Source organism: Haliotis asinina, chromosome 1, assembly GCF_037392515.1.
Source record: "Haliotis asinina isolate JCU_RB_2024 chromosome 1, JCU_Hal_asi_v2, whole genome shotgun sequence".
NCBI lineage: Eukaryota > Metazoa > Mollusca > Gastropoda > Lepetellida > Haliotidae > Haliotis > Haliotis asinina.
Window position 1 is genome coordinate 104,825 of NC_090280.1, and position 14,727 is coordinate 119,551.

Consider the following 14,727-nt stretch of genomic DNA (forward strand, 5'->3'; position numbering starts at 1 on the left):
GCTATTGCTGCTGAGGCAATATCTGGCTGGGGACGCTTTGAAAGCAATTCAAGGTTTGGGACATAGTGCTGTGTCCTATGATACTGCGTTAGAACGTCTAGATAGGAAGTATGGTGGTAAAAGGCGTCAAGCAGCATTAGAGTTAGAAGAAGTGACAAATTTGAAGCCTATTCGCCCAGGCTCTGTCAGAGATGTTAAAAAATTTGCCGATGTTTTAGACATTGCTGTCATTAATTTGAGAGAAGCAGATAGAGTAAAAGAGTTAGGTAACGGGTTATTGTATGCCACACTACAAAAGAAACTGACGGAATCTATGGTAGCTCAGTACCAGAGGTGGCTTCATGATAGAGATAGACAAGAGACAGTCGAGACATTGAGAGAATGGGTACTTCAGGAAGCTGAATACCAAACAATAGCTGCAGAAACAAAACATGGTGTTTCTGATAGGAGCAAAAGAAAAGAATCGTGCTCGTTTGTTGGTGAGACAGGACAGAGTAGAAAGTCATACAGGGATGTTGTATGCAAGGTTTGTAGTGAACAGCATGTGTTATGGAAATGTAACGTGTTCAAAAACATGACTCTTTCTGAGAGATGGAACACTGCTAAGAAACTGAAATTATGTTTCTGTTGTCTTTGTGGCATTCATTGCGGTGCACAATGTAGACACACATATCGATGTGGGATCAATGGGAGTGTGAAAACCCATAACAGGCTTTTACATGATGGCACACTCAAAACAGATTATTCAGAATGCAATCTGGACTTGAGACATGGTTCAGTTGCGAATAGGGAAAATGCTCAGGTAAGTTCTGTAACAAAAGGTCATGATCAGGTGTTTTCTGAAAGAGCGCATGCAACCGTACCATTGGATAATGACCAACCTCTCATAGCACTTAGGACAGTCCCAGTAATACTGAAGAACGGGAATAAAAGGATTCGTGTTAACGCATTGTTGGATGATGCAAGTACGAGGTCCTATATCAATGCTGATGTTGCGTCAGAATTAGGTATGCAGGGTTGAATAGAGAAGATATCTGTGAGTGTCTTGAATGGTAAGAAAGAAACATTTGAGACGAGGCCTGTCACATTTGAGATTGAAAGTGTGGATGGCACTGTGAATGAGGACATGTCTGCATTGACTACAACCAGGGTTACAGGCGACCTTCAGGTGATTGACTGGCAGAAGTACAGACACAAATGGGGTCACTTAGAAAACATAAGCTTCCCTAACGTTGGGCGACGTCCAATAATTGATCTCCTGATAGGAATTGACAAGGTGCATCTGCATCAGTCATGTGAAGATGTGTGTGGGGAAATAGGTGATCCTATTGCAAGGAGAACGCCCCTTGGATGGACATGAATAGGCAAGCTCTGCAGTCAAGCTATCTCCCAAACACACTGTGCATATACATATCATGCATACAGCAAAGACAGTGACTTATGCTCCCTTGTGAAATCATTTTGGGAAATTGATGAGATTAAGAATCCTCTCAAACCCCTTACACCAGATGAAGAGCAAGCTCTTCACAAAGCACACGATACCTTACTTTATGAGAATGGCCGATACCAGATTAGTGTCCCCTGGAAGAGTACTCCATCATTGCCAAATGACTATGATATGGCATTCAGTAGGTTGCTTAGCACTGAAAAGAAATTATCCAGGGACCAAAACATAGCATTAGCCTATGACAAAATAATCTTGCAATATGTCGAGAAAGGATATGTCCGTAAAGTAGAACGTCAGGATTCAAGAGAAGGTATGTGGTATCTTCCTCATTTCCCAATCTTGCGCCCAGATAAAGCCACAACAAAAGTCCGCATAGTTTTTGATGCTTCAGCAAAGTTTCAAGACACATCACTAAATGATGTAATCAGTCCAGGTCCGAAGCTTCATTGTGAACTCTTTGATGTGCTGATACTGTTCAGGAGAAAACCAGTAGCCCTTATTTGTGATATTGCAGAGATGTTCTTGCAGATCAAAATCTCACCACAGGATAGACCATACCACAGATTTCTCTGGAGATCTATGAATACAGATTCTCCTCCTGAGGTGTACGAGTTCAGTCGTGTTGTATTTGGAAACACCTCTTCTCCATTCTTGGCTCAGTATGTAACTCAAGAACATGCTAAGAGACAAGCGGCAGATCTCCCTCTGGCCGCTGAAACTGTTATGAAATCCACCTATATGGATGACAGCATGGACAGTAGAGAATGCCGATGAAGGCATAAAACTGTACAAAGAGTTAACTCAGTTATGGTCTAGTGCTTCAATGCATGCTCGAAAATGGTTGTCCAATTCACTGAAAGTCCTAGATAAAATCCCCGAAGAAGACAGAGCTTCCGAGATTGATCTTTCAAAGGGCCATTTGCCATCTGTAAAAGCTCTTGGGCTCATGTGGATTGCTGAAAAAGACATTTTCACATTTAAAGCAGGAACGTTTTTTCAAAAAGAAACCACCAAGAGAGGGTTTCTTAGGCAACTGGCAAGACTATTTGATCCGCTAGGATTCATAAGACCATTCATCATCACTGCCAAGATTCTGTTACAGGAAATGTGGTTAACAGGACATGACTGGGATGATGAATTGCCCCAACACCTGCAACAGAAAATAGACAAATGGTTAGTACAATTGCAAGAAATACAATGTGTTCAGGTTTGCATCTAGACGCTGAGGTTTGTTCAGTATCAATTCACACCTTTGTTGATGCATCACAGGATGCATATGGAACTGTTGTATATTCCGTTTATACTTACCTGGACGGGAAAAAATCTAGCAGGATAGTTGCTGCAAAATGTCATGTCGCTCCGTTGAAAGCTTTTCGTATACCACGCCTTGAACTGATGGCAGCTATACTTGGTCTCAGACTTGCCTGTGAAGTAGTCAAGATCCTTCAGATAGAGATTGAAACAGTTACTTTCTGGTCAGACAGCATGAATGCCTTGTGCTGGATTAAAAACAACAATTGCCAACAGAATTGGTGAAATACACAGCATCACAAATCCAAATCAGTGGCGACACATACCTTCGGCAGAAAATCCTGCAGATCTTCTTTCAAGAGGTGTGATGGTTTCTTGTCTGATAAACAACCAATTATGGTGGTATGGACCTATGTTTCTGCTTGGACCCAGAATCTGAATGGCCATCAAACAAAGCATTGTCGCTTAACATGTTAAAGGATGACAAGGAAGCAAAAACTAACAAGAATGTTGCTCTAGTTGTGGTACAGAAACCTGATATTGAGATGTTCAGACTTGAACCTTCAAAATTCGCCAGCTGGAGAAAACTCACATGTATCAATGCGTGGGCATACAGATTCTTATATAACTGTTCCACTTCGGGTGAATACAGAATAAAAGGTGAACTTACAGCAGAGGAAATAGAAGAGTCTGAACACAGAATCATTGCCAATGCACAGGAGGAGTCATTTCCAGTAGAATATGCTGCTTTGCAATCAGGAAAGGCGCTGCCTTCCAGTTCTAAACTCCTTCACTCCAGCCACAACTAGATGAAAATGGAGTCATGAGAATGAGTGGGCGCCTAAGAGACGCTGAATGTTTGCCTCTTGGAGCAAGATTTCCCATAATTCTGCCTCGGAAAAGTTGGGTGACAAAGCTCATCATTAAACAGTATCACGAAGACGGTAAACTTGTTCTGGGCACGAATCAAACATTGGCCGCAGTGTCGGGTTCATACTGGATTATCTCAGGACGAGAAGCTATATGAGAATGGAAGAAGGAATGTGCTAGATGTCACAGGGCCAAAGCAAAACCTGTTTGTCCATTGATGGCGCCATTACCGAAAATGAGACTCCAAAAGTCACTCTGTGCATTCAGCCAGACATGAGTGGATTATGCTGGCCCATTTATCACAGTGCAAGGCAGAGGAAAGGCGCGTTCAAAAACATTATTTGTGTCTATTCACATGTTTAACTACACGAGCTGTTCACCTGGAAATGGCATACAACTTGGACACAAGTGCATTTCTAAATGCTTTCTACAGAATGGTAAATCAGCAAGGTCTACCACAAGAGGTAATATCGGACAATGGAACCAACTTCGTTGGTGCCATTAAAGAACTCAAGGAACTTTTTCACAAGCTGGATCAGGATGCTGTTCAACGTTCCATGGCTAACCGAGGAGTAAAATGGCACTTCAATCCTCCATACTCACCTCACTTTGGAGGGGTATTCGGGACAATGATTAAGTCGGCTAAACGTTTTTCTATATTATGATGTGCTGATTATTTTAAGTGTTGGGAAATGCAGATATTTCAGAATATATTTGGTTATGAATGTAGACTAGTGATTTAGAAGCCAGTTTTGTTACTTGATATGGATTCTTTCCATTAAAAAAATAATGTAAGGTCATCAGTGTCAATAAATCATTTAAAATTGTTTAATTATAAACAGCTGAAAAATTATCTGAAACAGGTTATATATACTTAACATTTTGAGCAGTCATTATTTTCTCTTAAACAACAAAGTTTCAATATTTGCTTTAGACTCTTTGAAATGGAAAGACTGTGATTAAATGTTGTTGGTTACAATGTTTTTCAGATTTCCACTGGACGATACTGAGGAAATGGTCCTAATCATGCAAATGTTGAAAACAAAGACGAAGTTCTGCTTGATGATTATATTCCTGAGCCAAAGTGTTCACTCTTCACACTGAAGACTTGGGTTTGATTCGTCACATGAGTACAATGTATGTAGCCCCTCTCTTGTGTTCCTTGTCGTGATATTGCTGGAACTCAACTCATTCACTAACTATTCTTAAACCAATGTGGGCATCTTCAGTGATGTTACCAGTGCTCTTCCTGAAGATTCTTCCATCCTGTTTCTTCTGAGATTAATTGTGATGCCCCACGTACAACGCCCAGGTAGATGATTTTAGGCCCTGTTGTAAATTCTCTGTTGTTTGGTTGTGACTATCATTGTCTACTTAAAAACATATAATATAACGGGATTACACTTTCTGAAATTGTATATTACAATCTGCTGCATGAAATGGTGTTCCTAATACATTTATTTTCCTGGATACAGACTGATTGACATCCAAGCTGTAGTAAAGATAGAACAAGTATATATGGATGACAGCTTCTTTCATTCTAGAGCACAATGTTTGGATACAGGTTCTTGTGTTGTCTTTAAATAATTAATCAGAATTGTCTGCTGAAAATTTGAATAAAAAGGAAATCCCATCAAAATCTTGTTTTCTGTTTGTCCTCTTTGCTGCTTGATATTTAATTTATGTTACATCTATTGGTGATGAATTTATGTGTTGCCTGCCAGGTTGCATGACATGGTCAGATTATGTGACTTGTGTCAGAACTCTTCAGGGGGTCTTCATGAACACTTCAAGGGGTCTTCATGAACTCTTCAGGAAGTATCTTCATGAACTCTTCAGGAATTATCTTCATAAACTCTTCAGGACGTCTTCATGAAGTAGATGTCCCATTAATGTTCATGAACTCTTCAGGAAGAAAATTCATGAACTCTTCGTGAATGAAATTCATGAACTCTTCATGAAGTCTTCATGAAGTATCTTCATGAACTCTTCGTGAAGCAGATGTCTCATTTAATGTTCATGAATTCTTCATGAACTCTTCATGAAGAAACGTAAGCAATGATGTATTGGTACTTACGTCAGCATCAGTCTAGAAACAGACCAAGGAACAATGATGTATTGGTACTTACGTCAGCATCAGTCTAGAAACAGACCAAGGAGCATTGATGTATTGGTACTTACGTCAGCATCAGTCCAGAAACAGACCAAGGAGCAATGATGTATTGGTACTTACGTCAGCATCAGTCCAGAAACAGACCATGGAACAATGATGTACTGTGGATTCTGGGTTACAGACACTTCATGAACGGCATCACTTCCATCACATACAGATGTATCTGTAAGGGTTAAGATTAGATGTATCTGTAATATTGTGGAGAGCATTGGCAGAGTAGTTTATTAAGTGAGGGTTAGAGAGACAAGGTTCTAGATGATCCATTACTGTCAGTTACAGAGACAAGGATAAAGCTGATCCAGTATTGTTAGCTACAGACACAAGGATAAAGCTGATCCAGTATTGTTAGCTACAGAGACAAGGATAAAGCTGATCCAGTATTGTTAGCTACAGAGACAAGGATAAAGCTGATCCAGTATTGTTAGCTACAGAGACAAGGATAAAGCTGATCCAGTATTGTTAGCTACAGAGACAAGGATAAAGCTGATCCAGTATTGTTAGCTACAGAGACACAGGTCAATGTGATTCAGTTAGCTAAGTTTCAGAGACAGAGGTCAAAGTGACCATGTTTAGTTGGTTATAGAAATTCTTTAGTATCTCAAACCTCATAATACTCACAGTTGGAAACAGCTGAGATAGAGAAACGGATAAGCCGCTTGGACCCATGTGACGGCATCTTGACAGATATTGTGAGCTGGGACGTGTCACTCACGATGGCCTGATGGGAAGGATAAGCACAGTAGTGGAACAGAAGATCAGACGTCTGGTTCACTGTTGATAGAGAGCACAGATGAATGGTCCATACTGATGCCAGTCTCACCTTGGGAGAAAGGGAGAAGTAATGGCTCAACAGACAGAGGGGGCAGACAAGTTATGACAATTAAGAGATGCGGTGCCTCACCCTCAGTGATGTGAACTGTGTGGGCATCATCACAGTAGGCCTGGAAATGGACCTGCGTGAGCTGAGTGGCATCAGATCTTGTCACCTTCCAGGAGAATGTCAGTAGTTTTCTGTAACACACAAGTAACACCTGGCATCTGAAAATACAACCACTAAACAACTCCCAACAGAAACCACAACAAATTTCCGACAAACAAATGACAAGTATTGTTAGCTTGACTGTCTCAAATTTGGTGTTATCTGCATGATGTTACATTTCTTTCAGAACATGATACCCCTTTCAGAATCAGTTACCTTACCTGGACAGTGACATGATCATTTCGGAAACTGACGTCACCCGTTGTCTTCAGAAAATTAATATTCAGAAATTGACAGCGCCAGATACAGTGGACAATATTGTTCTCAAAGAGTGCAGTGATCAGCTGGCTTACATCATCTGCACATTGTTTCAACACTCCATGGATAACCATTGTATCTCCAAACTGTGGAAACTGTGAAATAATCCCTGTGCCAAAGAAATCCAAGCCATTCTGTTTGAATGACTACAGACCTATAGCGCTTACATCGGGGCTGATGAAGTGTTTTGAACAAACCATTCTCAGCTGCCTCCTCAATGACATTAGACAAACTCGATCCACTTCTGTATGCCTACCACGCACCGTGTGGACTAGAGGAAGGCACACCGAGTCTCCTACACAGAGTGTACGAACACCTTGAGAAACCATGCTCCTATGCTCGCATTGAATATTCTCCTTCAGAAACTCCTGGACCTCACCGTGAACAATTCTATCATCAGTGGATTTCAAGCTTCTTTTCCCATAGAATCCAATATGTAAAGTCAATAACTCTCCAATGTCACTCTTTTCAACACTCAGGTGCCCTACATGGTTGTGTCCTGTCCTCGGTATTTTTCATTTTGTACACCAAGGATTGCAGGAGCACTAAGGATAACTGCTCAGCAGTAAAGTTGGCAGATGAAACTGCACTAGTTGCTCTCCTGACAGACTCTCAAGAAGGTTATAATTGTCTGAAGTCAAGACATTTACAACATGGTGTAGCAGAAACGCTAAACACTAGAAAAATCAAAGAGATGGTAAGTGACTTCAGGCAAAATTCAAACTGTGAACCTCTGCAAATCCATGGTGACATGATAGAGACTGTCATGTATTACAAGTATCTCGGAACTATCATAGACAGTAAACTCACTTTCTCTCAAAATGCTGAGGCTATATACAAGAAATGTCAACAAAGGACGTATTTTGTGAGAAGGCTTGATTCTTTTAACATTGACAATACCATTTAAATGTTTTCTATAATTGTTGTATCCAATCTATTCTGTTGTTCTGTTCATTGATGGTTCGGTGCCCTTTCTCTCCAAAACAGAACCAGACAGCAAAAAGTTGTAATCACATGTTCAAAAATTGTTGGCATGAATTTTAACCCCCTTTGTTACATGTATGAGAAGCATGTTTTACTGTCTGAGAACAAAATTTTATCCACCCCGTCTCATGATTTACATTCTTGTTTTAAACTCTTACCATCTGGATGTAGATTTCTCGTCAACAAAGTTCGCACAAAAAGATCCCAAACATCTTTTAATACTGTTAGCATTAAAGTTTAAAATGAATGTTAGGCCTTAGCAACTATTTCAGATGTATTTGTCTACTAGTCTCTTACAGTATTTACTGGTTCTCACCACCGCCTTCATTTGTGCGTTTAATGTGATCATGTCTTTTGCTTGATTTGTTTTAACCATGCTGCATGCCTCACTGTTGTAAAAAGAATTCCTTTGTCAGGACAATAGAGTGATATTATTATGCTTCACAGATTAGAACAGAAATGCAGCAGAGAAGCTTTGTGCGATTCTGGTTTAGTCAGTCATCAACTTGCCCCCTCTACTATGAGACCAGAAAGCAAATGGGACTTCTCCCAGGAAGTACTGCCTAGTTGAACCCACCAAGAACTTTTCGGAGAATATGAAGGCTCCTCAACACTGCAGACTTCTGCATTACCCAGATTGTCAGAAGGGCTGTGTTCCCGATGAAGAACCCGGCTTTATCATCAAGAGTCACCAGAAGATGACATATCTCCCCGGCCCCCACATATTTGAAAGGACAAATCATCCGACAGGTACTTATTGTGTTTTTAGACCAAGTCTGTTTCCATGGAATTCATCGAAAATATAAATGCCATAGCGTAATCAGAAAAAGTCACCATTTCAAGATCTGTCTCGTATATCTGCCAAGATCTTTTGAAACATATCAAATGGTTTTCGAGTTGTGCTCGAAACGAAGTCAGCAACATGTTCATGGAACCGAGAAAACAATATATCATAAAAACCTGTAAATAGCAAAAGACACCACTTTGGGATCTGCCACACATAAGTTTTACTGACAGATATTAAGAAGTTTCCCATGCTGGGAGCACAAACACAAATGTCCGTGGGGGCTATGCTGGGAGTACAAACACAAATATCCGTCTGGGCCATGATGGGAGAAAAAACACAAATGTCCGTGGGGGCCATGCTGGGAGCACAAACACAAATGTCCATGTGGGCCATGCTGGGAGCACAAACACAAATGTCCATGTGGGCCATGATGAGAGCACAAACACAAATGTCTGTGGGGGCCATGCTGGATGCACAAAGACAAAAATGTCTGTGGGGGCCATGCTGGGAGAACAAACATAAATGTCTGTGGAGGCTATGCTGGGAGCACAAACACAAATGTCTGTGTGGACCATCCTGGGAGAACAAACACAAATGTCTGTGTGGGTCATCCTGGGAGCACAAACACAAATGTCTGAGGGGGCCATCCTGGGAGCACAAACACAAATATCTGTGGGGGCCATGCTGGGGGCACAAACACGAATGTCCGTGGGGGCCATGCTGGGAGCACAAACACAAATGTCCGTGTCGGCCATGCTGGGAGCACAAACACAAATGTCCGTGTTGGCCATGCTGGGAGCACAAACACAAATGTCCATGTGGGCCATGATGGGAGAACAAACACAAATGTCTCTGTCGGCCATGATGGGAGCACAAACACAGATGTCTGAGGGGGCTATGCTGGGAGCACAAACACAAATGTCCGTGGGTGCGATGCTGGATGCGCAAACACAAATGTCCATATGGGCCTTGCTGGGAGAACAAACACAAATGTCCATGTGGGTCATGATGGCAGTCAAGACACAGTCGCTTATACATGGGAGTCAAGACACAGTCCTTTACACATGGGAGTCAAGACACAGTTCCTTACAAATGGGAGTCATGACACAGTCAATTACAAATGGGAGTCAAGACACACTCCCTGAAACAAAGGAGTGAAGACACAGTCCCTTACCCATGGGAGTCAAGACACAGTCCCTTACACATGGGAATCAAGACACAGTCTCTCATACATGGGAGTCACGACACAGTCCCTTATGCATTCAAGTCATGACACAGCCTCTTATGCATGGGAGTCAAGACACAGTCCCTTGTACATGGGAGTCATCACACAGTCCCTTATACATGGGAGTCATCACACAGTCCCTTATACATGGGAGCCAAGACACAGCCCTTATCCATGGGAGTCATGACACAGTACCTTATGCATGGGAGTCATGACACAGTCCCTTATGCATGGGAGTCATGACGCAGTCCTTTACACATTGGAGTCATGTCCGTGGGGGCCATCCTGGATCCGCAAACACAAATGTTTGTGGGGGTCATGCTGGGAACAAAAACACAAGTGTCCATGGGGGACATCTTGGGAGCACAAACACAAATATCCGTCTGGACCATGATCAGAGAAAAAACACAAATGTCCATGCTGGCCATGCTGGGAGCACAAACACAAATGTCTGTGTGGCCCATGGTGGATGCCCAAACACAAACGTCAGTGAGGGCCATGCTGGGAGCACAAACACAAATGTCCATGTAGGCCATGCTGGGAGCACAAACACAAATGTCTGTGGGGGCCATGCTGGATGCCCAAACACAAACGTCAGTGGGGGCCATGCTGGGAGCACTAACACAAATGTAAACGTGGGCCATGATGGGAGCACAAACACAAATGTCTGTGGGGGCCATGCTGGATTCTCAAACACAAACGTCAGTGGGGGCCATGCTGGGAGCACAAACACAAATGTCCATGTGGGCCATGCTGGGAGCACAAACACAAATGTCCATGTGGGCCATGATGGGAGTCAAGACACAGTCGCTTATACATGGGAGTCAAGACACAGTCCTCTACACATGGGAGTCAAGACACAGTTCCTTACAAATGGGAGTCATGACACAGTCAATTACAAATGGGAGTCAAGACACACTCCCTGAAACAAAGGAGTGAAGACACAGTCCCTTACACATGGGAATCAAGACACAGTCTCTCATACATGGGAGTCACGACACAGTCCCTTATGCATTCAAGTCATGACACAGCCTCTTATGCATGGGAGTCAAGACACAGTCCCTTGTACATGGGAGTCATCACACAGTCCTTTATACATGGGAGTCATCACACAGTCCCTTATACATGGGAGCCAAGACACAGCCCTTATCCATGGGAGTCATGACACAGTACCTTATGCATGGGAGTCATGACACAGTCCCTTATGCATGGGAGTCATGACGCAGTCCTTTACACATTGGAGTCATGTCCGTGGGGGCCATGCTGGATCCGCAAACACAAATGTCTGTGGGGGCCATGCTGGGAGCGCAAACACAAATGTAAACGTGGGCCATGCCGGGAGCACAAACACAAATGTCTGTGGGGGCCATGCTGGGAGCACAAACACAAATGTCCATGTGGGCCATGCTGGGAGCACAAACACAAATGTCCATGTGGGCCATGCTGGGAGCACAAACACAAATGTCTGTGTGGGGCATGCTGGGAGCACTAACACAAATGTCTGTGGGGGCCATGCTGGGAGCGCAAACACAAATGTAAACGTGGGCCATGCCGGGAGCACAAACACAAATGTCTGTGGGGGCCATGCTGGGAGCACAAACACAAATGTCCGTGTTGGCCATGCTGGGAGCACAAACACAAATGTCCATGTGGGCCATGATGGGAGAACAAACACAAATGTCCGTGGGGGCCATGCTGGATGCGCAAACACAAATGTCCGTATGGGCCATGGTGGGAGACAAGACACAGTTGCTTATACATGGGAGTCAAGACACAGTACCTTACATATGGGAGTCAAGACAGTCCCTTACACATGGGAATCAAGACACAGTACCTTATCCATGGGAGTCATGACACAGTCCTTTACACATGGGAGTCAAGACACAGTCCCTTATACATAGGAATCAAGACACAGTCCCTTATACATGGGAGTCATGACACAGTTCCTTATGCATGGGAGTCATGACACAGCCCCTTATACATTCAAGTCATGACACAGCCCCTTATGCATGGGAGTTAAGACACAGTCCCTTATACATGGGAGCCAAGACACAGTACCTTATCCATGGGAGTCATGACACAGTCCTTTACACATGGGAGTCAAGACACAGTCCCTTATACATAGGAGTCATGACACAGTCCTTTACACATGGGAGTCATGAGAGTCCCTTATACATGAGAGTGAAGACACAGTCCCTAAGACATGGGAGTCAAGACACAGTCCTTTACAAATGGGAGTGAAGACACAGTCCCTTGTACATGGGAGTCATGACACAGTCCCTTGTACATGGAAGTCAAGACAAACTCCCTTATACATGGGAGTCAAGACACAGTCCCTGATGCATGGGAGTCAAGACATAGTTCTTCACACATGGGAGTCATAACACAGTAACTTATAAATGGGAGTCAAGGCACAGTCCCTAACACATGGGAGTCACGGGAAAATCCCTAACACATGGGAGTTACACCACAGTCCCTTATACAAACACAAATGTCCATGCTGGGAGCACAAACACAAATGCCTGTGTGGGCCATGCTGGGAGCACTAACACAAATGTAAACGTGGGCCATGCCGGGAGCACTAACACAAATGTCAATGTGGGCCATGATGGGAGCACAATCACAAATGTCAGTGTGGACCATGCTGGGAGCACAAACACAAATGTCCGTGGGGGCCATGCTGGGAGCACAAACACAAATGTTCGTGGGGCCATGCTGGGAGCAAAAAATGTGATGAAAGAACACATCATGCTGGTCAAGCACAAAGTCCTGGTGAGACAAGCCGGAGTCACGGCACAGTCCCTATCACATGGGAGTTAAGACACAGTCCCCAACACATGGGCTTCACAGCACAGTCCTTAACACATTGGAGTCAAGACACAGTCCCTTACAAATGGGAGTCAAGACACAGTCCCTGTTGCATGGGAGTCAAGACACAGTCCTTTACAAATGGGAGTTATGACACAGTCCATTATGCATTGGAGTCAAGACACAGTCGCTTATACATGGGATTCAAGACACAGTCCTTTACACATTGGAGTCAAGACACAGTGCTTTACACATGGGAGACAAGACACAGTCCCTTACACATGGAAGTCATGATACGGTCCTTACAAATGGGAGTCAAGACACACTGATTGAAACATAGGAGTCACAGGACAGTAAATTACACATGGGAGTCATGACACAGTCCCTTACACATAGGAGTCATGACACAGTCCCTTACACAAGGGAGCCATAACACAGCCCCTGATGCATGGGAGTCAAGACACAGTCCGTTATACATGGGAGTCAACACACACTCCCCTATACATGGGAGTCATGACACAGTCCCTTATACATGAGAGTCAAGACACAGTCCTTTACACATAGGGGTCAAGACACAGTCCCTTACACATGGTAGTCAAGACACAGTCACTTATACATGGGAGTCAAGACACAGCCCTTATACATGGGAGTCAAGACACAGTCCCTTAAACATGGGAGTCATGACACAGTCCTCTACATATGGGAGTCAAGAAAGTCGCTTATATATGGAGTCACAGCACAGTCCGTAACACATGGGAGTCACAGGAAAATCCCAAACACATGGGAGTCACAGCACAGTCCCTTATACATGAGTCATGACACAGTCCCTTACACATGGGAGTCATGACACAGTCCCTTATACACGGGAGTCAAGACAGTCAATTATGCATGGAAGTCACAGCACGGTCCCTTACACATGGGAGTCACGGCACAGTCCCTAACACATGGGAGTCAAGACACAGTCAATAACACATGGGAGTCACAGCACAGTCCCTAACACATGGGAGTCACAGCACAGTCCTTTATACATTGGAGTCAAGACACAGTCACTTAAAGATTAGATGAACACACAGTCCTTTACACGTTGTAGAGTACAAGCCACAACACAGTCCCTTATAGAAGGCATCAAGACACACTCCCTTATACATTGCAGTGTACAAGGCACGACACAGTCAATTATACATGGGAGTGAAGACACAGTGCCTTATACATGGGAGTCACGGCACAGTCCCTACCACACGGGAGTGAAGGCACAGTACCTACCACACGGGAGTGAAGACACAGTCCCGAACACATGGAAGTCAAGACACAGTCCCTTATACACTGGAGTCAAGACACACTAAATTATACATCGGAGTCACGGCGCAGTCCCTAACACATGGGATTCACGGCAAAATCCCTAATACATGGGAGTCACAGCACAGTAACTTATACATGGGAGTCATGACACAGTCACTTATACATGGGAGTCATGACACAGTCCCTCATACATGGGAGTCAAGACACAGTCCCTTATGCATGGAAGTCACAGCACAGTCAAATACACATGGAAGTCAAGACACAGACTCTTATACAAGGAGTCAAGACACACTCCCTCACACATTGCAGGGTACAAGCCACGACACAGTCCCTTATACATGGGAGTCACGGCAAAGTTCCTACCACATGGGAGTCACGACACAGTCCCTAACACATGGGAGTGAAGACACAGTCAATAACACATGGGAGTCAAGACACAGTCACTTACACATGGGAGTCAAGACACAGTCCCTTATACATCGGAGTTAAGACAAAGTCCCCTATACATGGGAGTCACAGCACAGTGTTACCATGATAATATACATATGATTTCACAGTATTAGGCATCAGAGTTAAATAGGTTGGA

At 43.6% G+C, this 14,727-nt stretch overlaps 1 protein-coding gene across 3 annotated transcripts in view; it reads right to left on the reverse strand.

The window, feature by feature from the left end:
* The window catches only part of LOC137286101 (cubilin-like), a 199,100-nt gene that overhangs the window by 94,651 nt on the left and 89,722 nt on the right, over positions 1–14,727 (reverse strand). For 2 of the 3 annotated variants that reach the window (XM_067817775.1, XM_067817773.1), the window contains exons 5-7: positions 6,643–6,752; positions 6,360–6,512; positions 5,802–5,904 (exon numbers count right to left, since the gene is read on the reverse strand). In XM_067817775.1, coding sequence (XP_067673876.1) covers positions 5,802–5,904; positions 6,360–6,417 — 161 coding nt within the window. In that variant the 5' untranslated portion in view covers positions 6,418–6,512; positions 6,643–6,752. Of the gene's footprint in view, positions 1–5,749; positions 5,769–5,801; positions 5,905–6,359; positions 6,513–6,642; positions 6,753–14,727 lie in introns of those variants that run through there. The other variant, XM_067817784.1, reaches the window with a different exon arrangement.